This window comes from Podarcis tiliguerta (genome assembly GCF_965153285.1).
Source record: "Podarcis tiliguerta genome assembly, chromosome: 11".
Lineage (NCBI taxonomy): Eukaryota > Metazoa > Chordata > Lepidosauria > Squamata > Lacertidae > Podarcis > Podarcis tiliguerta.
In genome coordinates, this window is record NC_139544.1 from 6,119,384 (window position 1) to 6,132,294 (window position 12,911).

The window sequence follows — 12,911 nt, forward strand, 5'->3', positions numbered from 1 at the left end:
TTATTATCATCATCATCATTATTATTATTATTATTATCATTTAGTATTATTATTAAGGCCTTGGCACCCTTTGGGCAACCGTAGCCGGCAGGTAGCCATCCTTCCTTTCCAGGAGGGGCAGGGAGGTCCACTTGAATAAAATATGGGGGGGGGGGGAGGTAAGCCATCAACTTCAAGAGGGCTGGTCCCTCAAGTATTTTATTGGGGCGGCCGAAGGGACCCCTAGGAGTTGGCTGCAGTGAGGAAGGGCAAGATGCACCCCCCCCGCGCGCCCCAGGAAAGCGGAGCCACGAACACCCAGGCGGAGCCCCCCCCCCCCAGGCGCTGCTTGCGCAGCCCGCCAGGGCGAAGCGGACGCGTTTCGCGCGCGGCGCCCCGTGCCCTTGGCCCGCGGAGCCGCCAGCCAGGTTCGCGGGGCGGGGCAGGCGGCGAGGCGGGGCCGCGCAGAGCAGAGCAGGCGGCCGGGGAGCCGGAGTGGAGCCGCCTGGGCGTGATGGCGCTGCAGCTGGTGGTCATGGGAGTGAGCGGCTCCGGGAAGTAGGTAGAGGGCGCGGGGGCTCGGGCGGCAGGGGCGGCGAGGGGCGCGGGAGAGAGGAGGAGGAGGAGAGGGTCGTTTCGCCGCCTCCCTCCTCATCCGGGTCTTCGAGAACTTCCTTCTCGCAGCTTTGCTCTGAAAGGTCTCTTCAGTCTTATCTATGTCCACAGCGTGGTTCTCCTTTCCCGAGCTGCTCCTTACCCGACCTTCGCCTTCAGGTCCCCGGGGGGTTTGCAACAGTGTGAAAGCGCAAGAGGCGAGGCGCGGAGACAAATGTGCCACCAGGCTCCCGTGTTCCCCGTCCTCACGTGCCTTGACTTGCTGGGTTCACGCTCGTGTAGGAGCTGACGCTGGAGGGGATGCCCAGCAACGCAGGACACGTGTGTGAGCTCCATGCACGGGGAGATTTGGGCCCTCTGGAATGAGCAGCTGAAGGAAATGGTCCCTGGTGGATGAGCAAGGAAAGAAAAAGGGGTCACATGCCGGCTTGCTAACTGAGCAAAGTCCTTTTCACTTTTCTTTTGCTCTGAAGTAACAGGAATGGGGCCATTTAAAACATAAACAAAGGTGTGTGAATAGAAGAGCCGGCTAATTATTGTTTTTTTTCATCTGGAGATTAAAAACCGGTTTGGAATATATTTTAATTACAGCTGTTGCCCTGGAAGAAGGATTTGAGTTGACAAACTGTGGGAAAGAACTGCCTATGCATTCTCAGCTGCCAGGAGTTGGGGAAGTTGCCAGGTTACCAATTTGAAATCTTTAAAATCTTGTCTGGTTTTGTTTTTTAAAACTACTTCTATACTGCTCTTCGTCAATCATTCACAGCAGTACAAAGATATTTTCTATAAAAATCAGCACGTTAAAATGCCATTAATTACACAAGTATCCACTCTGAACCAGTTCCATATTAATTGCAAACATATAACATATCTGTCTTTAGCCAGCTTCAGAAACTCATTGGCGTCAGTTACTGCCTTATTCCAGAGCTTTCTTGATGGGAGGAGAAAAACTCCATTCTTAGCCGTCTTCTGTACTTTGCCCTCCCACCCAAACCCCACCTCTCACAGCAGCCCCATAAGCACTTTACCTCAAGAAAATTCACTGGATGAGCACAGTTTCCATTCCCCACAGCAGTTCTCTTGCTGAGGCAGTAGTGACCGCCAGCATGTCTTTTATCTCACAATTAACCTAGTTTAAATGGGTGCAAGGGACGCGGGTGGCGCTGTGGGTAAAACCTCAGCGCCTAGGACTTGCCGATCGTCAGGTCGGCGGTTTGAATCCCTGTGGTGGGGTGTGCTCCCGTTGCTCGGTCCAAGCGCCTGCCAACCTAGCAGTTCGAAAGCACCCCCGGGTGCAAGTAGATAAATAGGGACCGCTTACTAGTGGGAAGGTAAACGACGTTTCCGTGTGCTGCGCTGGCTCGCCAGATGCAGCTTCATCACGCTGGCCACGTGACCCGGAAGTGTCTTCGGACAGCGCTGGCCCCCGGCCTCTTAAGCGAGATGGGCGCGCAACCCCAGAGTCGGACACGACTGGCCCGTACAGGCAGGGGTACCTTTACCTTTAAATGGGTGCAAGACTCTCCGTCTGCTCTCCTGCAAGAACATGTCAGCATTTTCACTCCACTTTCCCAGCAGTGCTGCCAGAGCAAAGCAGCACATTACCCAGCCAAACTGAGAGGGACAAGAAGGCACACATTCTGCGGCTGTAGCTATGAATGCTGCTGTAGTTGGAGGGGGACGTAGATGGTAAACCAGCCCTGGCTAGGGCATTGGTTGCAGGAGAACAGAGAATATATCCAGGCATCCAGTCATGTTTGCCAGTCTGTTCTGCTGTATTGGTGCTACCGCAGAAAAGGCTCTGTCTCTTGGGCCCACTCGCCATACCTGCGGGGAAAGGGGAACATGAAGCAGGGGCTTTGCAGGTGATCACAATAAATAGCTGGATTCATATAGTTGCAGATACCTCGATTTGTCAGCCGTGCTAAAAACTGCTGCTGTCTGCCCTTTCCCAAATAAATGGCACAGGGAGGAATTCCACATTGTTCTAGGCTGATGGTTCCATCGGGATGAGCGTTTTGGCTTCCTGGATGGCACGATCCACCCTCCTCTCCACCTGTGGGCTGTTCTGAGGATTCTCCTGAAATCCCACAAAACATATGGGGAACACAACAGGACGAGGGAGGAAAAAGCCTCATTGTGCAAGCGGAATCCTTGTGTGCAGGGCTTTGGCGGACAGGACTCATTAGTTGAATCCTGCCCATTAAAATTTGTGCACTGAATTCTCATATATTTACATAAAATATCTTGCAGTTAAACAGAAGGCTCCTGGATTACACACACACTTAACTGCCACATTACATCATAACTCCTCACTCTTTGCATATGTACTATTTAGCATAGACATCACAATCCATTTCACAATTATTGTTGCTTCATTGTGTGGGAAGGCTATATGAACTTCTTCCCCAAATGCCCCTCCTTGTTTGTTCTTCCACAGACCGCAATGTCCCCCCTTCTAAAACAGAGTAGCTACTAAAGTTGTTTTTGTTTAATCCAAACCCTATTCTAATCATTCTTACTCTAGGGAATGTCCAATGTGGGTTTATATCAAGCACCGTGGCTCTTAAGGGGAGCCATTAAAATATATACTGACAGAGGCTATGTTACTGGACAGGCAAAAAATGACAGATTTTCTGTCTCGCTGCAACTCCATGCTAGGGAAGCCATACCTCTTGAACATCTGCCTGTCAGGTTAAAGCCACAGAGCCTTGGCCAGGAAAAATGGTGGCAAGCAGCCATTTCTGGGGAGGAGGGATTTTGTTGTAAGCCCTGCAACAATCATGTTCCCCTTGCTGTGGTGAAGTGTCTGTGTGCCCAGCAGTTCTGAGAGTTACTCTGAGGCAGAGATGAATCTAGAATCAGGTCCCCAGAACTCTCTGAAGGGCAACCTATAGATTCAGGTCATAATTATGCATACTCTTCCAGGAGTGGAAATGGTAGGCTGGCAGGATTGATTAGGTAGTCCACTGAAGGCACCTGTGCAATCCTATGCACAGTTTCCTATGAATGAACTACAAGGAACACAATGACTTTTTTCGTAGATGTGTAAGATTCCACTGGAGATCATAAGGCCCTCACTCCTTATTTTCAAACTATCACCTACATTTCAGTAATGCAATGTTTTAATCAGTTAATTAATGGATAGTGATAATCTGTGTGTGGAAACTGGGTGTTCCTCCAGCTTTGCTAGCACAAGATGGCAAAACACATTATGCGGTGCTGGCAACATCACAGGCCGAAACAACAGTGTTTAGAATGACAGTGAAAAATGTTTTGATTGCAGAGGTCTAGTCGTTGCTCCACAGCGAGCTCAGATACCACCAAATGAACTCGCATATCTGCATGCTTTTGATATGTGCACTTAAAGCAGTTTTCTTTCCCCCCAGAGTATGTTGGGGAGCTTGTGATGTGAAAACTTAATTCCATGCTGCATGAAGAAACCCTTGTGGGCGTGTTCAACACCCACACATGCGTGTCAAAACTAATCTGATAACCTATTACCAAATATTACTTTGGAAGAGACAGTATGTATTTTAATAGGCCTTCTTGCCATAATTGTACTGTTCAAATTGCACGTTGAGAGAGTGTTGCTTCGCAGGAGCAGCTCTTTGTACATCAGTTTTATATATAGGGTTATTTACTAAATGTGAATAATTGCTGTTTGCTTGGGGATCTCTTCAAAGCAAGGCTGGCCAAATACTTCTCAAAGAATAAAAGAAAGAGCAGAGCTCAGTGGGAAGAGAATGTAAGCTTGCATGGAACTGAGACTTGCTTCGTTGACCTTTAGCACTGAAAGTTGTTGCAAGCCCTGTAGCAATCTTCTGTCTTGTACTGATTCTGCAGGGCAATGCTAGTCCTATTGAAGCATACACTAGAATAGGGTAGACGAAACATACAGCTCCCCTCAGTCACGTTCATGTGTTGAATACCATTGGCTATTGGCACGGCCATTCACAGTTACACAGCTATGGAACTATAGGATTTTACAGATCTCGTCAAATCTTGAAGCATATGTACTACCCAGAAACTGAGGTCCAGCGCCGAGGGCCTTCTGGCGGTTCCCTCACTGCAAGAAGCCAAGTTACAGGGAACCTTCTCGATAGTGGCGCCCGCTCTGCAGAACGCCCTCCCACCAGATGTCAAAGAGATAAACAACTACCAGACTTTTAGAAGACATCTGAAGGCAGCCCTGTTTAGGGAAGCTTTTAATGTTTGATGTATTATGGTATTTTAATATCTTGTTGGAAGCCGCCCAGAGTGGCTGGGGAAGCCCAGCCAGATGGTTGGGGTATAAATAATAATAATAATAATAATAATAAATATAATAATAATAATAATAATAATAATAATAATAATAATAATAATAATAATGATAGTGGTGGCTGGTAGGGCAGAAAACAGAGACCAGCAGTAGGCTGATTTTGGGCAATAACAGGCAGAGCCAACAAACTCTAATTTTTCACCCATCCACCTCCCAGCTGAGTTATGCAAAGGCTGCGCTTAGACTAAGAAAATAAGAATCATGGAATTGTAGAGTTGGCAGGGACCCCAAGGGTCATTTAGTCCAACCCCCTGCAATACTGGAATGTCAGCTAAAGCAAAATTCAGCTAAAGCAGGTGTCAGGCAGTGCTGTACCCTGGGCTGGATGTAAGGAGGAAGTGGAGGCTGGCTGACACTGCTGGGGCATTGCCCCATTCACTCTTAAGGACCAGCCTATTCAACATACAGACGGAAGAACCCCTATTGTACAAATCATGTCATTGCTTAGGTTAAGTGTTCCCCTTCAGAAGACACAGCAACCTCTTGAAAAAAGTTCGGTTCTCCGCAGTAGCAAAAGGAAGACTATAAATGATCATAACCTGATAATAGCACTGACACTTTGCATTGTTCAAGCTCCCATTATGTAGAATCGGGGACAGAGATCTAACCTTTGATTGGCTTATGCAGGGCATAATTGCCTCTATCTGTGGCAATTTGCAATTTGCACACACCAAGAGTGCTGGTCACTTAACAGCGCAGTCCTATGCGTGTCTAATCAGGGAATTCTGTGGTCCTTGCTCCCAGGTAAGCGTGTATAGAGTTGCAGCCTCAATGATGCAGATACAATCATCAGTTTTCACTCTAGAGTGCAAAAAAGACAATATTGTTTGTTTGTTTAGCATTTGTTTCCCACCAGAATACATAGTCTCCTTCCTTCTTTACTCTTACAACAACCTCTGAGTTTGGTTCTGCTGAGAGACACAGACTTGTCCAAAGCCACACAGCAATCTTCACAGGAATATACTGTTGCAGAAAATGTGCTACTGCACACTGGTTAGAACTGGGCAGTTTAATGTAATCCTTTTAATGTAAGGGTACCTCACTATTCTGGGAAAGTGTGCCAGTTTTTAGCAATCTCTAGTGCAGATCCCATAGGCATGAATGCAGACACCAAGAACGACAATTCTTTGAGGTTGGGGGGGGGGGTAAGGTGACTGTGGTGCAGCATAAGCTTTTCATTCAGAAGCTCCTAGGTTCAATCCCTGAAAGACAGAAGTCTGAACTCTGGAAAGCCATTGCCACTCAGTGCAGACAGTACTAAACTACATGGACCGATGGCTTGACTCGGTATATGACAGGCCTCAACTACCCAGTGAGCTTCACACCTACAACAGTATTTGAACCCAAGTTACCTCTGTCTCCAGCACTCTAGCTCCTGTTCTATTTTAGTTCAGGATTAAGCACCAACCCGAAAACTGGCTAGATTGCACCCAATATTAGGCATTTTTCCCCCTTAGAAAGTTTCCTCCCTTAGCTACAGTGGAGTTTATTCCCAAGTGTGTTTATAGGACTTCCGCCTGAAGACTCTTCAGATGTTCAATCTCTCTGTGAAGCATCTTGACTCGCCTGTCTCAGCTTTTGGGTCTGTATGTGACAATGTACATTATTCTTTCTGTGCTTCAGCAATGAGAAAACTGAAATCGGTTTGTTACGGTTGAAAACATTGCTGGGAGCCTCATGCAAAGTGGTATGAACTAGAAAGACAGGCTGCTGCTTTTGGGTGGCGGGGAGAGGGAAAAGGGGTGGAGACTTTGAAGTTTACCAGAGGTGCTGCAATTTATAATATTTCCTCACAAACCTGCAGTGGTGGGATGGATATCCTAATAACAATTCACAGCATTTATTCAGTGTGTCTGAGTGTATTAAGAACTTCACAGAAATTATGTCAGTGTGCCTTGTGAGGTCGGTCACTCTTATTTTCCCCATTGGATCTGAGGTTGGAAATATATGGCTTGTTTTAAGGCCACCTGGGGAGATTGTGGTAGAGTCAAGATTACAATTATGTGCTTCTTGTTCCACGGATCAGCCATGATTGTACATCTCTCATGCTGGGAGTGGTGGGGGCAGAGAGGCTAAAAATTTTTTTGGGGGGAATCATGGCATCACAGCTGGCGACTGGCAAGAGTGATAAATGAATTTAATTTAAAATATGACTTTTGGGGGGAACCTAAAAAACCTTTTGGAGAGCCAAATGTGGCTCATTGACCTTGTTTAGCAATCACTGCCTTTACATTTCAAAGATTGCTGCAGGGACAGAAAGCTTCCCAGGCCTGCAACTTGAACATGAGTTGCCTAGCTGAAGGGATTTTTTTCAGGGGAAACTTACCAGAACTCAGTTCTGGCACCATTGCCATTATAAGGGCTGTATACAGCTTTAATAAATAATAATAATAATTTGCATTTTACATTCATTTCTGTTTCAGCTGGGGCATTTGCGTTTGTTTAGAATAGCAACTTCAGTTTGGCTAATTAAAGTGAAGGTTCTGTGAGTCACCCACTTACATATATTACTCATTTGTAACTTATATCTGATACGTCTATCTCCAGTTAACCAGCATAATTCTCCCACTTGCAGTGGCGTAGCGTGGGGGGTGCAGGGGGAGGCGGCCGCACCGGGCACAACATCTGGGGGGGACACGCTCGCACTCACAGCTCTCTGCCCCTACCGGGTTAGGGGGCGCAAATTACTTGCCTTGCCCCGGGTGCTGACAACCCACGCTACGCCACTGCCCACTTGAGTGTTTCCACTTCAGATTTATAATAGTCCTCTGACATTTATAGGCAGGATAACAGATAGAATTGACTGTTGATTTTATCTAGTGAATTTATTCTCCAGATACAGAACTTACACTTCTCCGTGTTGTTTTACAGATCAACTGTGGGCTTCCAGCTGGGAGATAAGGTACCGTTGATATATTACTTTTCATACATGGGTTCATTGTCTGTTGCTGCACTTTCAAAGTGTTTATGAAGGGGTGAAGGACCTCAGACCCAGGGGCAAAGTACAGCCCCCCTAGGCTTCTGCCTGACCCTTGGGACTCTCTGCAAAGCACACCCTTTCCCCAGCCACTCCACTCTCCTTGAATCATAGAATCATAGAATCATAGAGTTGGAAGAGACCACAAGGGCCATCGAGTCCAACCCCCTGCCAAGCAGGAAACACCATCAGAGCACTCCTGACATACGGTTGTCAAGCCTCTGCTTAAAGACCTCCAAAGAAGGAGACTCCACCACACTCCTTGGCAGCAAATTCCACTGTCGAACAGCTCTTACTGTCAGGAAGTTCTTCCTAATGTTTAGGTGGAATCTTCTTTCTTGTACTTTGGATCCATTGCTCCGTGTCCGCTTCTCTGGAGCAGCAGAAAACAACCTTTCTCCCTCCTCTATGTGACATCCTTTTATATATTTGAACATGGCTATCATATCACCCCTTAACCTCCTCTTCTCCAGGCTAAATGTTTTGAATGTTTTGGCCTGGCTGGAATATGCCCTGCAACGCTGGCTGGCTGTGAGTGTGTGCATACAAACCAGCCGACTGTGCAAAGGCATAATTTACATCAGCTGCTCCACCCTTTTCTGCCTCTAGCCCTGCCCACCCTGGGAGGTTGCCTGGAATGGAATGTGCACTTTCTTTATCCAGGACTGTAAATCAGCCTCTCTCAACCTGGGTCTCCCAGATGTTGTTGGAATACACCTCCCGTCATCCCTCGCTAGCAGGACCAGCGGTCAGGGATGATAGGAGTCCAGAGACCCAAAGTTGAGAAAGGCCGATATAAATGGCGACTCGTTTTGTGACATAAGGATTGAGTAATCCTTATTGTGTGTTTGCTAAGATTTGTTGCTGCAAAACTAAGATGAAGTAATCCCTAATTATAATTCCTATTTAGCTCGGATGGAAATTCTATGATGGCGACGACTATCATCCAGAAGAGAACAAAAAGAAAATGGCAGCAGGAATACCTCTGAATGACCAGGTATGGCATATACCCCAGAAGCCAAAGAACTCTTTGAAACAGCAAACCCAGTTAAATGGATTGCAGAGCAGCTGCATGGACACATGTGCACACACCATTGTCCTTTTTCATGTAACCGTCACTCACTATGCACCATGAATATAGCATCTATAGACAGAGAAGCCTCATCTTCCCCCTCCCATGTTCCTGTGGACAAGCAAAGTGTTTACAATTAGGGGGGACAGGAAGTCTCTGTATGCCTCCCACACCCCAGTCAACCATAATCTGCAGGTTACTTGGGCTCTGATAGATTCCTGCTGTGCCAGTAGACCAAGAACTCTCTTTTTCTTTTGTCTGTTGAATTGAGGCTGCAATCCTGTGCACACTTAACTTGGAAATGAGCTCCACTGAACACAGGGAGACTTACTTCTGAGTAAACATCCCGGCTACATTTGAATAGGTGAGCCGTGTTTTTCATCTTACACAACTCTGGGTTGCATTCAGCTAAATTGCTGTGCACGCGAAATGACTTCCATGAGCCACATTCTCCTGCCCTTGCACACCACCCACACCCCTCCCCAATCTGCTTTAGGGGGCTAGGGGAAACGCAGAGATTTGTGGGGGTGCACAGAGGAAGTAGAGGGAAGGCAAGTTTCACTGAAGTTGTGGAAACTGTTCCGCATGTGCAGTGATTTAGTTGGTTATAAAAATTCTTAACTTCTAGCAGTGCAATAATTGCATATGTTTAACTCTGTCATTGTAATCAGTAGGATTTTAAAATTTATTGACAGCATAATCTTATGCACATTTAACTCAGAAACAAGTGGTGATTATTTCCCCAGGTGTGTATAGCAGGAGTAGCCAGTGTGATGCCCTCCAGATGATGCATGGTCAATGATCAGGGATGGTGAAAGTTGTAGTCACATTGGCTGTACCGGTGAATAGGATTGCAGCCTCGCTTTGGTTGGACAGCAGACAAAAACACCCACTTATTACACAAGTGCAAACCCAGTGAAGTAAAAATGTTTTCACTGAAGCTGTTTCCGAAGGCATGGTCTATAAATCTTACTTCTTTGGGTTTAATTCCTTTGAAGCCGTTTTGACTACACTGCTAGACACTGTCTGTGAATTGCCTTCTTTGCAGGATACTTTTACCAGCTAGAAATAACTAGAAAGATCCATCACAGTGGATCTTCCTTCCTTCCACTTTATATCAGTTAGTGCCTGTGCTTTTTCAATCGACGTGCACAAGTTAACAGGAACTGTCAGTGAAAATCAACTAAAAATGTTATATAACATACCAGCACAGGCAACATTTTAAAGGAAACTGAACATATGAATACCAGCCACTGTTTTGGAATGTGGCTGGCCAAAAGCAGACTCCACTGACACCTTTGCAATCGTTTGTATAACACGTAAAAATGCAACCATTTTCTTAATACTGTATATGGAAATAGCTACCTTGTGTAAGTGGATGAAACGATTATGCTACATCCAGCATAGCTCATGTGCACATTACTATACAATTTTCACATGGCTAAACTCAAGATTTACTAAGGATGTCATCGCAAGGAGCAGTATCACCCTCAAAATAACAGTTCATAGGATACACCTAAGAACATCTTTTATAGGTGTCTCTTTACTGGCCTTTGCCAACACTACGAAGCTTATGCCGGTGAAGGAAGCAGATGCTTTCTGATGAATGAACTGGTGGCATGAAACTGTGAAAGCCGCCTGGAAGACAGGAGTGTGCTTCATAGTGAATGAACAGTCTCCCACCTCCTTCCCAGCCCGGCAGACTTTCGAGCTGTCATTTATAAAACTTGTCCTAACACAAGCTAGACAGAAAGGTGAAGCTTTAATGCTGAGCAATTACAAAGAAATCTGCAGGCAATATAAAGCTTAAATTGGATTACGTTGAGAAGCTGATCAATCATTTTGATTGTATTTGCCATACTCATTTGAGCCAAGTGAACTAGCAGGCAGAAGTTAATCCCTCACTAAAGATTCATATTGAAGCAGATGTAGCTATGGTGATGATGATGATTTGTGATTGCTGTTAATATGAAGAGGCTATGATGAACTTCTGGCAGAAAACCTGAGAGTATTAGGCGTTATTATTTCAGGTAAAATGGCAGAATTTGCTTAAGCCTGTCTGTTTTGTCTGTCTTGTTTCTTAGGACAGAATCCCATGGCTTTGCCACCTGCATGACATATTAATGAGGTATGAAAGTGATTGAATCTTAAAACCAGTGTTGTGCATTCTGCTGTAGAACCCACACAATTGCCAAAAACTGCTGCTTGAGTATGGAGCTCATTATGTTTTGTTGAAAGAAAGATTTCTAGCCCCTTAGACTATATAGCTGAATAGGATTTCCAGTAGTCAAGAGCTCAGTCTTAAATGCCTTACTTAGCTCTGCTTCCATGACTAGCAGGACAGATTTCTGTAACACACATTAACCACTTATAGTGAGAGCAAACTATTAGAAAGCCAGTAGGTAGGACTATAGACAAGGAACCTTTGGGCCTCCGAATGTTGTTGGCCTCCAATTCGCATCAGTCCCACCCAGCACAGCCATTGATGAGGGACGTTCTGGTCCAACAACAGCTGGAGGACCAAAGGTTCCCCAGCCCTGCTAGAGGTCTTGGAGAGCTGGAATCAAAGCTTAGTTCTGCCGTAACTTTTTGTGTATGGGACGCGGGTGGCGCTGTGGGTTAAACCACAGAGCCTAGGACTTGCCAATCAGAAGGTCGGAGGTTTGAATCCCCACAATGGGGTGAGCTCCCATTGCTTGGTCCCTGCTCCTGCCAACCTAGCAGTTCGAAAGCACGTCAAAGTGCAAGTAGATACATAAGGACCACTCCGGTGGGAAGGTAAACGGCGTTTCCGTGTGCTGCTCTGGTTCGCCAGAAGCAGCTTTGTCATGCTGGCCACATGACCCAGAAGCTGTACGCTGGCTCCCTCGGCCAGTAAAGCGAGATGAGTGCCGCAACCCCAGTCGGTCACGACTGGACCTAATGGTCAGGGGTCCCTTTACCTTTACTTTTTTAACTTTTTGTGTAATCTAGCAAACTGACAGTAAATGGCTTAATTGCAGGAAGGATACACAACATAGCCCTAATGGGGATGATACCACTTGTGTATGTGAGGGGGAATACATGACTAAATGCTCCCCCATGTCACTATTTTTGCTTGTGGAAAAACTACTATACTCTACCCTAGCTTCCTTTCTACATGCAGGGGGCTTTTTGCATAAGCGAGAATTCAGAAATACTATATGTTTGAAGGTAGTGCAAACTAGGTAGGCTGTTCCTTAAACTCAGTCCCAAGGAAGCTTAATCACTATGTGCATAATATTTTCCTGAGGTGTGCAAGTAATGATATTTTTTTTTCCTTTTTGTAGGGAACAAGCATCAGGACAGAATGCAATTTTAGCCTGCTCAGCCCTGAAAAAAATGTATAGATGCATTTTGGAGAACAGAGGGACTGGTGGTGACCGTGGTCACCTAGAGGAAGATGAGGTGCCTCCACCACTAAATATCCTTTTTGTCCACTTAGCTGGCCCTATGAGCCTAATTGCTAAACGGCTGGAGAAAAGAAAGGGACATTTTATGCCACCTGCTCTACTCCAGTCTCAGTTTGATACTCTCGAACCTCCATCACCCCCAGAAAAGTCTATTACTGTCAGTTTAGAAAAGTCCGTTTCAGAAATTGTATCTGAAATCGAAGAATATATTAAAAACTTGAATTGTTAATTGTACCAAGTTCCTGAACTACAATACCATCTCAGAAGAAAGACAGCTCTCCTACAATTTCTCTATGATTAAGAAGTAGAATTTTATGCATTGGCTCCCCCCCCCCCCTTGTGAAGAGCACAAAATAAAAGACATTTTAGTCATATGGTATTTAACTTTTGTACACAAGCTGGAATTGTGAGGATTTTCGAAAGCACTTAAGACTGACCTTAAAAGTTCAATTGACTCCAGGAACTACAACAGAAGAGGGAGCCCAGTTCCACTTGTCGGATGAGGCAAGGCTC

General features: G+C 45.7%; 1 protein-coding gene across 1 annotated transcript; it reads left to right on the plus strand.

Annotated features, from left to right (window-relative positions):
* The first annotated feature begins 431 nt into the window (after positions 1-431).
* IDNK (IDNK gluconokinase) lies at positions 432-12,766 on the plus strand. The gene is made up of 5 exons (XM_083403541.1): positions 432-537; positions 7,790-7,820; positions 8,806-8,892; positions 11,052-11,095; positions 12,276-12,766. Exons 1-5 carry the CDS (start codon positions 494-496, stop codon positions 12,625-12,627), a joined length of 558 nt encoding a protein of 185 aa, XP_083259667.1. The 5' UTR covers positions 432-493; the 3' UTR covers positions 12,628-12,766.
* The last annotated feature ends 145 nt before the right edge of the window (positions 12,767-12,911 follow it).

Bases quoted from the DNA above. Each gene is read 5' to 3' on its own strand.
- IDNK (XM_083403541.1), top strand. From the start codon at position 494: ATGGCGCTGCAGCTGGTGGTCATGGGAGTGAGCGGCTCCGGGAA. The intron at 538-7,789 runs GTAGGTAGAGGG...GTTGTTTTACAG, and splicing joins GGAGTGAGCGGCTCCGGGAA to ATCAACTGTGGGCTTCCAGC. The intron at 8,893-11,051 runs GTATGGCATATA...CTTGTTTCTTAG, and splicing joins GAATACCTCTGAATGACCAG to GACAGAATCCCATGGCTTTG.